This window comes from Musa acuminata, chromosome BXJ3-2 (genome assembly GCF_036884655.1).
Source record: "Musa acuminata AAA Group cultivar baxijiao chromosome BXJ3-2, Cavendish_Baxijiao_AAA, whole genome shotgun sequence".
NCBI classification, from domain to species: domain Eukaryota; kingdom Viridiplantae; phylum Streptophyta; class Magnoliopsida; order Zingiberales; family Musaceae; genus Musa; species Musa acuminata.
In genome coordinates, this window is record NC_088350.1 from 4,574,936 (window position 1) to 4,592,024 (window position 17,089).

At 35.5% G+C, this 17,089-nt stretch overlaps 1 protein-coding gene across 2 annotated transcripts; it reads left to right on the plus strand.

The window, feature by feature from the left end:
* Positions 1-11,239: 11,239 nt before the first annotated feature.
* Positions 11,240-14,602, plus strand: LOC135630781 (GPN-loop GTPase QQT2-like). Of its 2 annotated transcripts, none has more exons than XM_065137958.1 (7): positions 11,240-11,492; positions 11,570-11,668; positions 11,759-11,886; positions 11,979-12,201; positions 12,295-12,585; positions 13,861-14,066; positions 14,150-14,602. In XM_065137958.1, exons 2-7 carry the CDS (start codon positions 11,597-11,599, stop codon positions 14,421-14,423), a joined length of 1,194 nt encoding a protein of 397 aa, XP_064994030.1. In that variant the 5' UTR covers positions 11,240-11,492; positions 11,570-11,596; the 3' UTR covers positions 14,424-14,602. The 2 variants fall into 2 exon arrangements, with proteins under 2 accessions (XP_064994030.1, XP_064994032.1); XM_065137960.1 differs by having other exon boundaries at positions 11,771-11,886.
* Positions 14,603-17,089: the final 2,487 nt, after the last annotated feature.

Genomic DNA, 17,089 nt, shown 5'->3' on the forward strand with positions numbered 1-17,089 from the left:
TATTGGGGCCTACGAGCCTCCATTATATTTCTCATTTATTGTCAGGCCTGCGTGCCTATGATTAAGTCGTAATCATACGAGGAGGCACAGCGGGAGCATGGAAGCGATAGTGGGACTCACGAGACAGACAATCGCGATGCATGGAGATGCGTCGAGATGTCGATGGAACCGACGAGGATGAGATGGACGATCATAGGGCATAGAGATGCACGACTGCACACATAGATCTTGATGTAAGTGATTAGGCCCACTAGCTCGGGCCTAATCACATTAGGCTGTGGTCCATGATCATTTGGTGTGGTTGCTTATACACTTACTAGATATGTATATATATTTGCATGCGATGTAGATATATATTAAATATGTATATATGTGACATGCCATATTAGGAGACCAAATCATATAAACCCCTTGCTTGATAATATTAAGTCAGTAAACGTGAGGCAATTAGATTGACCCACGTGGCCTTCCATTGTTATAGATATGGACTGATTCTCGGTGTAGGCTGAGTTGGTCGAGTCCCTCGAGGCTCACCTACATTACGATTTGCTATCTTGCCTATGACATAGAGATGTCACCGGTGACCTGAGAACATGGTATGCTTGGTTGAGTCCTTCGAGGGTATATCATTGAATCAGACTCATCTTGTAACGATGGTGTTGACTTAACCGAACATCATGGTTGGTCGAGTCCCTCGAGACCATGGTGATTCGGAGGCTGAATAGGATAGGAATCACAAGGAGTTGTGATCGACAAGAGTTGCATACCATTCGGGCTTAGTGTGATTGGTCGAGTCCCTCGAGGTTACACTAAGATGCTAATTGAATCCTGATCCCCACTAGAAGTCTACCGGAGACTTTTGTTTCATGTGCTGAGGGTGTCGCTTGTCTCGCCAATAAAATAGTGGTAGCATATTAAGATAGAAGTCCATATCTTGATTGTTTATTTTTGTAAAATTTGCATATTATTTATTTCTGTTGCATCTTTATTTTCAGAAAATGTGGCTTTCAAATTCCTTACGTGGCATACTAGATGTCAACCACCTCACTAGTCCAAATTATATGGATTGGCTTCGTAACTTGAGAATTATTCTCATGGCAGAGAAAATTACGTACGTCCTTGATACAGTTATGCCTACGCCCGAGGAAGGGGCAAGTGATGATGAGATCGCTCGCTATGTAAAGTACATTGATGACTCCACTATTGCTCAGTGTTATATGTTGGGCTCTATGACTCCTGAGTTACAAAGACAACATAAAAAGATGGATGCCAGATCCATACTACTACATGTCCGTAAACTATTTAAGGAATAGGGAAGGACTCAACGATATAAGATATCCAAGAGCCTCTTTCGAGCTATGATGACTGAGGGGACACCAGTTCAGAACCATGTCTTAAAATTGATTGAGTGGATAGAGAAACTCACAGGTCTAGGAATGGTCCTAGAGGATAACTTATATATGGACATTGTGTTTCAGTCCCTACTAGATTCCTTTTCATAGTTCATAATAAATTTTAAAATAAATAAGCTTGAGGTGACTCTCTCGAAGCTCCTCAATATGTTGAGAGAGGTAGAGAGTGTTATCAAGAAAGAGAAGCCAGTTCTCTACACTAGTGAGACTAGAAAGAAAAGGAAAGCAGAAAAATCTCTTAAGAAAGGCAAGGGCAAGGGCAAGGGCAGACTAGGTAAAGCAAAGGTTGTTAAGAAAGACTCGGCAAAGGACAAATGCAATGCTTTCACTATGGCAAAGATGAGCACTGGAAGAGGAACTACAAAGAGTACCTTGCAGAGAGGGCGAAACAAAAGCTTGGAGAAGCTTCAAGTACATTCATGATCAGTCTCCATTTGTTAGACTCTTATGATAACACATAGGTATTGGATACCGATAGTGCTTATCATATATGCAATTCGTTGCAGGTTCTACCAAGGCCTTGGAGATTGACGAGAGGCGAGATGGACCTCAAGATGGGCAATGAAGCAAAAGTAGCTATAGTAGCTATTAGCGAGGTCACCCTACATCTACTTGGTGGAGCTATTATTGCATTAGATGCATGTTATTTTGTTCCTTCTATTATCAAAAACATTATCTCCATTTCGTGCATGGAATAATGTATTGAATGATTTGATTATGCATAATTTTATGATGATGTGTTACAAATATTAATGATTAAATTTGCTTTGACTTGAATTTAATTTGAATTCCAGAGTTCTATCAATATGGCATATTGATGGGGGGGTTAAGATTAACTGCATCATCAATTAGTTATCATCATAAAAAAGGGGGAGATTGTTGAATCTCATATTTTGATGATGAAACTAATTGATAGTATTTATGATTTGATCTATATTTTGAGTGATGCAAGAAGCTTTAATCAGGGACAAACAAATAAAGCACGAAGAATCATGTTAGGCCGGAGAAAAACATGTTAAAAGATTGGACGTTGCACCGAAAGATCGATTTACGTATCGACAGAAGGCTTTGGGCCATGAGTTCATGCATCAGGCCAAGAAGAGTGGATGTTGCGCTAAGAAATCAGAGTTGCGGAGGTCAACTGGCCGATTAGGCAGTAGGCTACAAGAGAGGACAATGCGCTGAAGAATCGAACGAAGCATCGATGAACCAATGACATGGCAGACAACATTTGATTAGCTTAGTAATAATTGTCTAGATCTAAGTGGGTTTTAAGTATACAGGATTAACTACGATAGCAAGGCATAAAGTAAAATGAAGTCCCGGAGTTAAGAACGCGATTTTGTTGAGAGTTTTAGAGTTTGTCGGAAGTCCAAACGTTCATCAGAAGTTCTGCCAGAATTAATCGAGAAGTCCAAGAGCTTACCAAAGAAGCTCATCATAACTTACCAAGAAGATTATCATGAAATCCAAGAGCTTGTTGGAAGTTCACTGGAACATTACCGAGAGATCGTCGGAAGTTCGCCAGAAGATCCATAGAAGCTCGTCGGAAGAAACCTAGACTAATCAGATTCATTTGCTTAGTATATGCCTTAAAATTCATAGTTAGCACATAATTGGGTTGGAATTGAGCCAACTCAATTAGGGGCAAACTAGGCCCAAGATTAGGCTGTGTTAGGCCAAGTGCAAGGCCCAAACAGTGACCCAACAGGTGGCACCGTCATGGCACAATCTCTGAGACTGTGTCAAGCGGTGGTACCACTAGTCTGGGCGGTGGTACCACCTAGACTCAGTCTCCGAGACTGTCAGATAGTGGTATCGTCAGTTTGGGCAATGGTACCGCCTAGACACAATCACCTAAGCGGTGGTACCGCCAGACTAGGTGGTGGTACCGCCCAATATTAGTGCTGCAGACGGTGGTACCGCCCAACACAGGCAGTGGTACCGCCAGGACCTGGAAAACCCAGGATAAGATCTTTTTAGGCTCCAAGTTTGAATCTACTTGAGGCCTATAAATACTCCTCTCATCCTTGGTTAACATATATAAGAATTAAGAGCAAAATAAAAGAAAAACGCTATTATAATCTTGTAAAAATCTCCTCTTAAAGCTCGAAGTGTCAGTGTAGCTTGAGAGAGGAGTAAGGGGGTTGTAAAGGTTCTCTCCTAAACCTATCAAAAGGAGAATTGAGTTATAAGGGTGGTTAATTTTCATCCACTGAAGGAAGATCATTAGTGGATGCTAGTAGCCTTGATGGAGGAGGAATCGGTGGAGTAGATGTAGGTCACGACGATCGAACCACTATAAAATGGTTTGCATTTCTGTTTTGCTATTTATCTTTATTGCAAACTGCTTTACTTCCTCACTACTTTTGCTGCACACCCTTCCGTATGCTTTCAAAGTTAATATCTTTCCGAAATGGGTTTTATTATACGAAGATTTTTCGAACCGACATAATTTTTACCGTTGCACTAATTTACCCCCCTTCTTAGTGCCAACTCATTCCTAATAAGAAGATAGTTGGTCTTCGCCTATTGAAGGAAGACCTATAGTGGATGCCGGTGGCCTCGACGAAAAAGAAATCGGGAGTGGATGTAGGTCACGATGATCGAAACACTATAAAACTCGGTTTGTATTTCTATTTGTACAATTTCCTTTACTGCCCCTTACTTGCTTACTACTTTCACTGTGCTTTCGTATATTTTCAAGTTAAACTCACATTTCCGATACAAGCTTTTATCGAACGAAAGATTTTTAAACCGATATTATTTTTATCCGCTGCACTAATTCATCCCACCTCTTGGTGTTGACTTGATCCTAATAATTGGTATCAGAGCCATGTTATTTTCTCATTTGGTTTAATACCTAAAAGAAATGACTCTTTTCTACTTTCAAGAGGGTCACTCTATCATTCATTCTTCACTATTCAATGGGACGGACTACACTTATTAGAAAACTTGAATGAGAGTTTTCTTGCTTTCTGTGAATTTGAATTTATGGAATATTATCGAAAGCAAGTTTTAGAAGTCTTCTACTCTAATGAATGAATGAAATGATTTGGAGAAGAAAACTTTTTCCTTAAATGCTAGAGCTATGAACGTTTTATTTTGCGCTTTGGATAAAAATGAATTCAATCGAGTTTCTATTTACGAAACGACTTTTGACATATGGCATATACTTGAAATCACACACGAAGGTAATAATAAAGTTAAAGATTTAAAAATTAATTTTTTGATGCATGATTTTGAATTGTTTCGGATGGAACCAAGTGAGACCATTGGAGACATGTACACTTGGTTTACAGATGTTGTCAACGGTTTAAAAGCACTTGGTAAAAGTTTTTCTAACTTTGAACTCGTTAACAAAATATTGAGATCCCTTCTAAAGAGTTGAGACCCTAAAGTAACGGCCACTCAAGAGGTCAAGAATTTGAAATATTTTCTACTTGAAAAACTTATCAGGACTTTAATGACCTATGAAATGAGTTGTATGGCATAAAATGAACATGAGAACAACATTCCAAAGAACAGGAAGGATTTAGCACTTCGAACAATAGAATACCACTTGAGCAATAACTCAAGTGATGATGATGACTACTTTGAATTTCTCACTATAAAATTTAAAAAGTTCATGAAATAAGAATTAAAGAATAAAAGTGAACTTAAAAAGAAGTTGCCAAAGAAAAGAAAGTATTCAAGGTAACTTGGGACGAATTAAGCTCATCCGAAGACGAGGAGCAAACCAACAAGGGCAAGGTGGCGAATTGCGCTTTGACGACTTTCGTCAACTAGGTAAGCGACTCAATCGAATCTCTTTTTCCTTACTATGAAATTACTTAGTACTTTTCATGATTAGTTTTAAATATATATACATATATATATATATATATATATATATATATATATTATGACAATTGTATGTTTTGTAATAATGCTTACACATCAAATAAGATTAATTCCTTGTATGTTATAAGAAACAATTACGTGTATCTTCATAATTTTGTATTGCTTTTCTGTTTTAAACAAGATGGATGGTTTTCATCTGAAATACTTGAGCATACTTATATGAAATTAATCACATAAAATGAAACACATAAAAAAAAATATTATCATTGGAATTAAAATGATAAATCAAATCTCTTGTTTAAAGAAGCCTTATGTTTAATGTGTTATATTTTTTGTCATGATGATTTTGATGATGAAATTTATTTTTCGGTCTTAAACGATGATGCATGTTTTGATTTAGCATAAAAAATTTGGGCATGCTTGTGAGAAATAAATCAAACAAAAAAAGGGAGGAAAATATTTTTCTTAAGAATTTCTCAATCTCTATCTTATCGAGTTTTCAAAAAGGAGATTGATGAATCTATTTGTATGAATCTCTTGGTCTATGAAAAAGATTTTGATGATTTAATGATTTGAATCTAAATGGGATTTTTTAATCAAATCATGAACTTTCTCTTGAGATATCTTCTATTTTATATGAATCAAGATCTCTTCTTTATTCTTCTATGTTTCTTCTTACCATTTACTAAAGAGGAGATTTTCTATATGAATCATAAGATTTTTTATGCATGAATTGAAATTATTTTTTCCTATGTTTCTTTTTGTGATTTACTAAAGAGTATCTTTTTCAGAATTCACGACTTCAAACTTCTTTTGAACATATTTTACCATTTGATCTCCTAAGATTTTCTTTCGATTATTTAAGTGGAGATTTGTCAAAATGAATCATATCTTTTGGTATTTATATATTCTCATCTTTCATGATATGATTTGTATAATTCCTTATATTCACATGTGATGACTTGAATATTTACACCTTTGTGTTATTCCCCTCTTTTTGCCTATGATAAAAGGGGAGAAAGAATTGCTAGTATGCACATCTCAAGAAAAGCATATTACTAAGAAAGGCAAAAGTTGCAAGCTTGCATATTAAGGGAGATAGTTTTGCTAGCTTAGATAAATTGGTGTAAAACTTACTTGACATGCTTTCAAACACTTGCATTGTTGAATGATTCTCCTTTTTGCCTATGACAAAGAGGGAGAAAATAAATGATGAATGTTTGGTATCAACAGTCATGAAGTAATAAATGCTTAAAAATATTAATTTAATGTTTGGTATCCTGAATGCTTTAGTATTATGCATGGGAGAAATGATGAATATTTGGTATCATGATCAAAATATTGATTTAATGCATGAAGTGATAAATGCTTAAAAATTTTAATGTCTTAGCATCATGAATGTTATGCCCAAAATGATATATCATGAATGCTTGAGTATTATGTATGATATACCCATAGTGATAATTGATTTATTTGTGATATCATGCATGAAGTAAAGATGAAATATAAGGTTTTGAAATTGTGCATGTTTTAATTTGAAATTATAATGATGCACAAACATATTGAAATAAGATTGATAATTTACCTTTGTTATGATTTGAAAATTGATGTAAAGGGAAAATAATTACAAAATTGTATTCTTCCCTTCTTTTTGGCAATGACAAAGGGAGAGAAAAGTTGCTAACTTGCACATCGCAAAGAAAAGCAAAAGCTGCTTGTTTGCACATTATAAAGAGAAGCAAAAAGCTTGCTCATCTCAAAAGTGTAAAATTTTGCTAACTTTCATATGTGTAAAATTTGCTAGCCATGCTCTAAAATGATATAAAATTACTAGCTTGCACTTCTCATGAGAGAAGAAAGAACTTGCTATCTTGAACATCATCAAGAATTGCTAGCTTAAAATCTTAAGAAGCAAAAGTACTTGCAAAAATTTATAATCTTACACATCTTTAAAATTAATGATGATTTGGTGATTATGCATGTTGTAAAGTGATGAAAAATTTGCTAGCTTGTATGTTGTAAAATTTGCATATCTCAAAAACTTAATAGTTGCAGTTCTACTTTTTGTTGATGATAAAAGGGGAGAAGTTATGATGACAATCATGCATGAAATGATATATTGAAATTTTGATTATGTATGATTTTATAATGACGTGTAGCAAATATTCATGATTAAATTTACTTTGACTTGAATTTAACTTGAATTCAATGTTTTATCAATATGACATATTAATATAAAACCATTGGTTGTCATCATCAAAAAGGGGGAGATTGTTGAATCTCAGATTTTGATAATAAAATCAATTTATAGTGTTTATGATCTTACCTACGTTTTGAGTGACACAGGAAGCTTCGATCAGGGAGAGACAATTAAATCAGGAAGAATCATGTTGGGCCGGAGTGAAACATGTCAGAAGATTGGACATCGAGCCGGAGGATCGGTCGATGTATCGACAGAAGGCTTTGGGCCATAGGTTCAGGCATCAAGCTAAGAAGAGCGAAAATTGTGCTAAGGAAATTGGAGTTACGGAGGTCAGCTAGCCAATTGGGCAATAAGGCAGCATGAGAGGATGATGCATCAAAGAATCAGGCATCGATGAACCAATGACATGCCGGACAATATTTGATTCAATCTTTATACTAATTATCTAGATCGAAGTAGGTTTTAGGCATAATTGGGTTGGAATTGGGCCAACTGAATTAGGGGCTAGTTGGGCCCAAGTTTAGGCTATATTGGGCTAAGTAAAAGGCCCAAACAGTGACCCAACATATGGAACCATCAATGACATAGTCTCCGAGACTATATCAGGCAGTGGTACCGTTAGTTTGGGCGATAGTACCGTCCATACATAGTCTCCCAAGCGGTGGTACCGCTCAGTGTCAGTGTTGCAAGCGATGGTACCGCCCAACACAGACGGTGGTAATGCTAGTACCGTTGAATCTCAGATTTTGATGATGAAATCAATTGATAAATTATTTGATCTAATCTATATATTGAGATAAGTGTGCAGGATTAATTACGATTGTGGTAAGACATAAAGCAGATGTTATACCGGAGTCAAGATCGAGACTTCGTTGGGAGTTCGAGAGTTCGTCAGAAGTTCGAACGTTCGTCAGATGTTCTACCGGAATTGACCGAGAAGTCCAGGAACTTACCAAAGAAGTTCATCGGAACTCACCAAAAAGATCGTTGTAAAGTCCAAGAGCTTGCCGAGAGTCCGCTGGAACATTGCCAAAAGATCGTTGGAAGATCGCCAAAAGCTTGTCGGAAGAATAATTAACATACCGAACTAAAATTGCTTAGTTAATGTCTTAAATTATCGTAGTTAGACATTAAGTTGAGTTAGAATTAGGAGGTAATCCCACTAACTCAGTTAGGGGCAAACTAAGCCCTTAACAAGGCTGAATTGAGTCTGTTGAATAACCCATTCAGCACCTGAAGTCACGACCGGTAGTGGCACCGCTTGGAACTTAGTTTCCCAAGTGCTCTAGGTGATGGTACCACCGGTAGTTAATGCTATCAAGTGATAGTACCATCAGAGCTCGGTCTCCAAGCTTTATCAAGCGATCGTACTACCCAAACTGAGTAGTGGTATCATCCAGTATCAGTTTATAGGCGGTGGTACTACCTAATAACGACGGTGGTACCGCCAGTACCCCGAAATCCTGGGATGTGACATTTTTTGGCTCTAATTCTGAAACTATTGGGGCCTATAAATACCCCACCCTTTTCTGCATGAAAGGGCACGAAAGTGTGAACAAAATCTTGAATTCTTGGGGTGTTAAAAGTGTTATAAAAGTACAAAGAGTCCTCCTCCCTTTCTAGTGTTGTGATCATTCAAGAGAGGTGTGAGGCTTGTAATGGTTATCTCCTACACCCGTGAAAATGAGAAAGCATTGTAAAGAGGTGGTGGTCTTCGCCTATTGAAGGAAGACCATTAGTGGATGCCGATGACCTCGACGGAGGCGGAATCAGAAGTGGATGTAGGTCTCAACGATCGAACCACTATAAATTCTAGTTTGCATTTATATTATTATCATTTACTTACTTTGCAATTGCTTTACTTTCTTGTTACTTGGCTTTCACTACCTTTACAAATAAACATGCTCTCAAGCTATCTTCCAAATAAACATGTTTTTATTCGCTGTCCCCGTCTTAGTGTTGACTCGATCCTAACAAGTACCACGAAAATGGGGGATGAGACATTTTTAGGCTCTAAATTTGAATCAACATGAGGCCTATAAATACCCCTATCATCCCTGATTAACATACACAAGAATTAAGAGCAAAAAAAAGGAAGAAAACACTATTGTAATTTTGTGAGAACTCATCTCAAACTCTAAGTATTAGTGAAGTTCAAGAGGAGAGGTAGTGGAGGTATAAATGTTCTCTCCTAAGCTTGTCAAAAGGAAAATAGAGTTGTAAGAAGGTTGTTGGTCTTCGCCTATTAAAGGAAGACCGCTGGTAGATGCTGGTGGCCTTGACGGAAGAGGAATCGAGAGTGGATGTAGGTCACGATGACCGAACCACTATAAAACTCGATTTACATTTTTATTTGTACAATTTTTCTTACTACAAATTGCCTTACATATTTACTGCTTTCACTACGCTTCGGTACATTTTCAAGTTAAACTCACATTTCTTATATAAGCTTTTATCAACGAAAGATTTTCGAACCGACATCATTTTTATTTGCTGCAATAATTCACCCCTCCTCTTAGTGCCGACTTGATGCTAACAAATAATACTATACATCATAAAAATTATAATAATTCAAATAGTAAAATTTTTTAAAATTTAAAATATAAATAAGAGGATTTACCGCTTCTTTGGATCCTTTCAATGTTCTGCTACCAACTTTCAAGATGAGTCAATCACTAAAGGTATCCTTTATTTTTATTTTTAATTTATTTTCACACATAAAAATAAAATTATAATATCTATTTCTTATAATTCATACATAAAAATAAAATTTAAAATAATTACTTTCTAAAATCACATCACTCATTAGGAAATAAATAAATTAATAATTTTTAAAATTTTAAATTATTAATTAATTGACTTTTTTTTTCCTAACTTGTCCACACCATAAAAAAAAAGAATTTTAATCATATTCTTAATCATATTACAGAAACAAGGAAATAAATAAAGCAAGTAAAACAACACATTAATTAAGGCAATTTGATATATTAATCAAATAAATAAATTTGATGTATGTAAATAAAACAAAATCCCTAGTCATTACATAAACTCAAGGCTAAGTCGGAAAAAAAGAGGATTTATCATCCTTTATTTTGCAGCCCAAAACATTCTTAATTTTTATACAAAATCATCTACAAACTTTCAAATAAGTCATCTTATAAAATCTCAAACCATATAATAAAGTTGATAATTAAGGTTTGTGAGAATTTGATCTTATTGAAATTTGATTGTAATGTTTGCAGTGTGTTGGTTCAGTGATAAAATCAATGTAAGTTCATTAAAAATTATTGTAGCTAAGAATGCTTCATCCATTTTATTTTAATTTTTTCCAAAAAATAAAAAATAAATATTATGACTTTTTAAAGATTTTATGTATATTTAAACTTAAATATAATTGCCATCCTTTGTCTTGAAATTATTTCAAATATATCAAATGATTCTTAATTTCCATCAAAAATCACCAAAAACTTCTTAAATAAATCATTGTATAAAATATTAAAATATATATCAACATTGATAATTAAGGTTGGTGGAGATTGTTTTTGGTTAACTCTGTTAATAAAATAATTTAGCATTGAACCAGTTTGCTTTTGGCGGGTAGAAAAGCTAAAGACTGTCATATGTTAGTGAGGCTAGTTTTATCATTTAAAAAATATTTAGGGCTCTTTGGGAAACATTTTGAAATGAGGGTTGCAATATGGAAAAACATAACAACTTGAGGGTTTTCCGATATATATATATATATATATATATATAGTTTGTTTACTTCATGTACCCCCAAAAGCCCTAATTCCTCACCGTAACTTCGCTGATTTGGGATTCAATTCCGGCCTCCGTTCCCTTCGACAGCGGACCGCCGCCACCGCTGTCGTCGTCGTTGTCTTGTGCTCCTAACCACAGTAAGCTTGTTAGGCTTCCGAGGCGCGGTCCTGCCCTCAAATCCTCCTGCAAAACCACCGCTGTCCTCTGAAGCCGTCCTCAGTCCAGACGCAGCCCTTTCAATCTCAATTACTTCGATCATCTCCCACTACCGAGTAAAACTGTTCATCTCGGGTTTCTTTTTCCTGTTTTTTCCTTGATTCTTAAGTTGCTAATTGGAGGCATTTAACAGTCTTCGAAAGGCATATCGGCGATTGCCATGGATGGGGATTCGGACCCCAGCTCAAACAAGCAGATGCAGATAGATTTGGAAGAACCACTTGTAGATGAGGTTTGGAACAAAGTAATATCTTATGTTTTTCTGTCAGAAGTCGATCCTTTATTCACGTCTGATTGATTGTTCATCGTGCTTATGATTTAGTCAAATTCAAAGGTCAAAACGAAGGATGATATTTCGGAGTCGATAGAGAATCTGCGGATATCTGAGTCATCGAGTTCTAGCTTCAAAAGGAAGCCTGTGATCATCATCGTTGTTGGAATGGCAGGCATGTTATATCCCCCGTAAATAAAAAGAGGAGGTTTGGTCCTGACGTATTTTTCTGAATTCTTCATTGCCAGTAGATTTTCCATCTTGCAGGGAGTGGGAAAACCACATTTCTTCACAGATTGGTCTTCCACACTCAATCTTCGAACATCCGTGGATATGTGCTGAACCTTGACCCGGCAGTGATGACCCTTCCTTTCGGAGCAAACATTGACATAAGAGACACTGTTCACTACAAGGAAGTCATGAAGGAGTACAACCTTGGCCCTAATGGTGGAATTCTGACTTCCCTGAATCTATTTGCAACAAAGTTCGATGAGGTTGAATGATTTTCTTTGCCTTTTTGTTGTGGTTAATGCTTACATTTCCCTGTAACTGTAAGCTAAGGTGCTGTTGCACTTTGTGTTGGATAGGTGATATCAGTGATCGAAAGAAGAGCTGATCAGCTCGATTATGTTCTGGTGGATACCCCTGGTCAGATTGAAATATTTACTTGGTCAGCTTCTGGAGCAATAATCACTGAAGCCTTTGCTTCAACGTTTCCCACTGTAATTGCTTACGTTGTTGACACACCTCGGTCTGCCAATCCAGTAACTTTTATGAGCAACATGCTATATGCTTGTAGCATACTTTACAAGACAAGGCTGCCTTTAGTCCTGACCTTTAACAAGGTTGATGTGGCCAAACATGAGTTTGCATTGGAGGTAAACTGTTCCTAACTGTGTTGCTTCTTGCTTGTCCTAGATTGTGCTGTTTTCTCATTTATATATAATTGCTTCATCAACATGCTCTATTATTGTATTCAACATGCTTTGTAGTTTTAAGATTTCAAATTTACATGACCTAGCTACACACAGATTTCTAATTTAAAGTGTCAGTTAGTTTAGCTGGTAAAAACTTTGACAGTATATCACAAGATCTTAGACTCGAATCCTACCTTCTCCACTTATCCTTTGCACACAAAACACAAAAAAAAGATTGCTAATCAGAATGCAGACTTTCCTTCTCTCTTCTCTTAATTAGTTGTTTTATTTGTTCTTACAAGTCACTTTGCCCAAATTACCAATGTTGTTTGAAAATTGTATACATGTTTTCTCCATGTTAGCAATGATAGATATTCACGGATCTCAGTTGTGATGCTGTTAAAGCTTTATGATGAGTATCATGATGAAACATGTTCTTTTTTTTAGGTTTTAGGCAAAGAAGCCAAATGAAGCATAATTGTAGACTTGTCTATCGTTTCTTTGGAACCGGCCTTTCTTTTCTGAATGTAAATCCACATGGGGTCGTTTTGTTGATTCATGATGGAACTGCCCTGAGCTTCTAGATCCATAATTAGTATATACCAGAAAGAACAAACCAATGATGAGAAAACATGAAATGAGTTCTACTTGTGGTATGCTATTGAGATGTACTTTCTGTTAGTCCTATTGAGTTGGTTCACATGTGTTTTAGTTGTTGATGGTAATTGATTATTGGAATGAGAATACAATGAAATGGTGGGTTATAATTATCTGCTGAGGCTTTTGAGCCAGAAATAAAAAATTTATATATAATAGAAGAGTTTATTAAACAAGTTTGAGACTTCCCAAATTTTTGTATCCTACCTACTGATTTAAGGGTTCAATCAAATCTATAGTTAAGAAATTCCTCATACATGGAGTGGCTGTCCCTACTAAATATGGAAAAAGAACCGACGCCGGCAATTTAAAGCCTTAGCTCATGAAGAAGGGGATTTGGATGTTATTATTTTAACTGATGATACCAGGAAATTAGGGTTTCTTGTATAATCATAATGTGCCTGTCTTCACCGCAGAAATTTCCAATTGTTGACCAATAAGGTCAACAATTCTGTGGCAATTAACATTTTTGGGACATCAAGATGGATTCAGTCCTTTCATCTTCTGGATAAGTCGAATGAATTTACTACTATGATACTTGACGAAGTGTTGTAACAACTTGTATTCTTTTGAAATCAGTGGATGCAAGATTTTGAGGCCTTCCAGGCGGCATTGGACACTGATTCATCATACACATCAACTTTGTCAAGGAGCCTATCGCTTGCACTCGACGAGTTCTATAAAAATATGCGTTCTGTGGGAGTTTCAGCCATTTCTGGTGCTGGAATGGAAGCCTTTTTTGGTGCAATAGAAGAAAGTGCTAAAGAGTACATGGAAAGTTACAAGTAATAACCAACTTTTGACCTGACTTTGTTTCTGAAACTGACTTTGAAATTATGTTCAAGATTTTATCTATTCTCTCCTGCAGAGCTGATCTCGACAAGAGAAGGGCTGAGAAGGAGCGATTGGAAGCAGACCGCAGGAAGGAGAACATGGAGAGACTACGGAGAGACATGGAGAAATCCAAAGGACAGACAGTGGTGCTGAGCACTGGTCTGAAGGACACGGAATCTCCTAAAATGGATGAGGATAAAGAGGACGGAGAAGAAGAGGAAGAAGAATTGGAGGATCTGAGGTTCTCAGAGGAGGAAACAGAGGAAGATGAAGGTGAAGATGAAGAGGTTGCTCACTTTGGCTTCTGAAGATAATGTACAATTTGCTAATTTCCACTTTTGAATGCATCTAAGACTATTTTCTAGGACCATTTCTAAAAACCTAGCCTTTTGTAACGGCTGTGAAAACTTGTCTGTGGATGTCTTACTACCCTTATGTTCAAACTGTGCATGTTGTTCTTAAAATGTTTTGGAGTCTCCAAGCTGAATTTTCTCGACTTTGATGGCATGTTGTGTGTAAATTTTTTTTGAGAATTAGTGCCATATTAATTTTGGTCATTATCACAGTTTGTTGGGACTTGTATATCAACTAATAGGTTTTCGTAACATGTGGAGGTGTACTCCATGTATCTGGCTGTAGTTGTTCTTGACCAGAAAGATGATGCATACGGTATCATTCCATAATTTTGCTCGTTAAGTAAACAACCATCTGTAATGTCTTAGCTATTTAATGTCTTAGCTATTTGTGATCGGCTACGTAGTTTGATGTTGTTGGGATATTGGGGACGAGCAAAATTATTACTGTGTAAGCAACAAGTTAAATTGATATTTGTCCTAATATGGTGTTGGGTTTTTCTTATTCTCATATCCTTGTGCAATAAGAAAGCACTTTAAAACATCAAATCTTCATTTCTCATATTTATGTTGGCTTACTTTGGTGGGCATAATCTTTATCAGTGCAGATGGTATCGGTAAAAGGTGTAGCTAAGCATTATTAGCTGCCAAATTAAGTGACTGTGATGCTTGCAGACTCCGCCAAGATATTCTACACAGTATATAAACATAATATATAAATATGTGGGTTTTACATGTCTATCCTTTCCAAGTTTGCAAACAGCACGTTTATCCTTCCCAAATTTTAAAACAGCATGTGTATCACTTCAAGAATATATATATATATATATATATATATATATATATATATATATATATATATATATATATATATATATATATATATATATATATGCAGTTTCAGTGGATGGGTTGGAATGTTCTGTAGATCTTGGCCATGTTATTTCTAGAGGGTGTTGCAGTGATCCTTTCAAAATCCATACAATATCAATTCTAAAATCAATTAAAGTTTTGAGTAGATTTTTGAGACTTGGTTATTATCGAAAGTTTATAAAAAATTATAGTAAATTTAGTGCTCATTTGATATCACTTTTGAAGAAAGATTTATTTAAATAAACAAAAGAAGTTACTCGAGTTTTTATTTCTCTAAATTATGCGATGACTACAACGTTAATTCTCACTTTACTAGATTTTAACAAGTTATTCAAATCTAATACTTCCAGAATGGGTACTTCTAGAATGGGTATTGGAGCTGTGCTAATGCAAGAAGGTCGTCCAATTACTTATACTAGTAAAGCACTTTTTCTATTTCATTTGAGTTTTTCTATTTATGATAAGGAGATATTAGCCATTATTCATATAATCACTAAGTGGTGGAGGCTTTGTTTAATTGGTCAACGATTTCAAATACACATCAATCACAAAAGCCTGAAATATTTTCTTAAGCAAAAGGTTTCTTCTTTAGAATAGTAAAAATAAGTTACTAAATTATTAGATTTTGACTACGGGATTATTTATAAGAAGGGGAGTGAGAGTTTAGTTGCAGATGCACTTTCTTGTATACCAGAACAAACTGAACTAGTGGCTATTTCTATTTCTACTTGCAAAATACTAGAACTTATTAGGAGTGAATGGTTGAATGATCTTAAAATTTAAAATGTTATTAAAAAGTCAAAAGAAGATCTAACTTCTATTCCTTAGTACAGTTGGGATCTCATAAATTTATGCTATAAGGGCAGAATTATCTTCGTACCAAATTCTTCTAACTAGAATATAATTTTGAAAGAGTTTCATTTATTACAAACTACATGTCATTTTAGATTTCTTTATATATACAAATATATCTGTCAACATTTTTACAAGAAGAATATGAAGAAAATATAATGTTTGCCAATACCATAAAGGTGAGACAATTGCTACCCTTAGTTTGCCTTAGCATCTTCCTATTCCTAATGATGCTTGGACTAACATATCCATAGATTTTATCGACGGACTTCCACCATCTCAAGGCAAAACCACTCTTTGTGGTTGTAGATTTACTTATAAATTATGCTCATTTTTGTGATATACAACAAACATCCTTATACAACAAACAAATTTTCGTTGCTCACACTTTTTTGAGAATATAGTCAAATTGCTTGGAATTCCATATTTCATTGTTAGTGACTGAGATAAAGTTTTTACTAGCACTTTCTAGAAGGAGCTATTTTGCTTGCAGGATACTTAGTTGAATATTAGTATTGTTTATCACTTGCAAACAGATGGACAGACTAAAGTGACGAACATATGTCTAGAAAATTATCTAATATGTTTTATTATTGATAAACCAAAGGAGTGGATAAAATAGCTTCCTTGGGCAAAATGGTGGTATAATACCACTTATTACTTTTCTACTAAAATATCATTTTGAAGTGGTTTATGGTTGACCTCCTCCCATGATTACATTGTTAGGATCGGAGCGGCACTAAGAGGGGGGGGGTGAATTAGTGCAGCGGATTAAAACTTCGGTTTTAGAAAAATCTTTCGTATGATAAGAACGAAACTTGAAAGACTTAACTTGAAAGCGTATTCTTGAAGTTGCGCAGCAAAGGTAATAAGGAACTAAAGCATGTAAGAAGGTT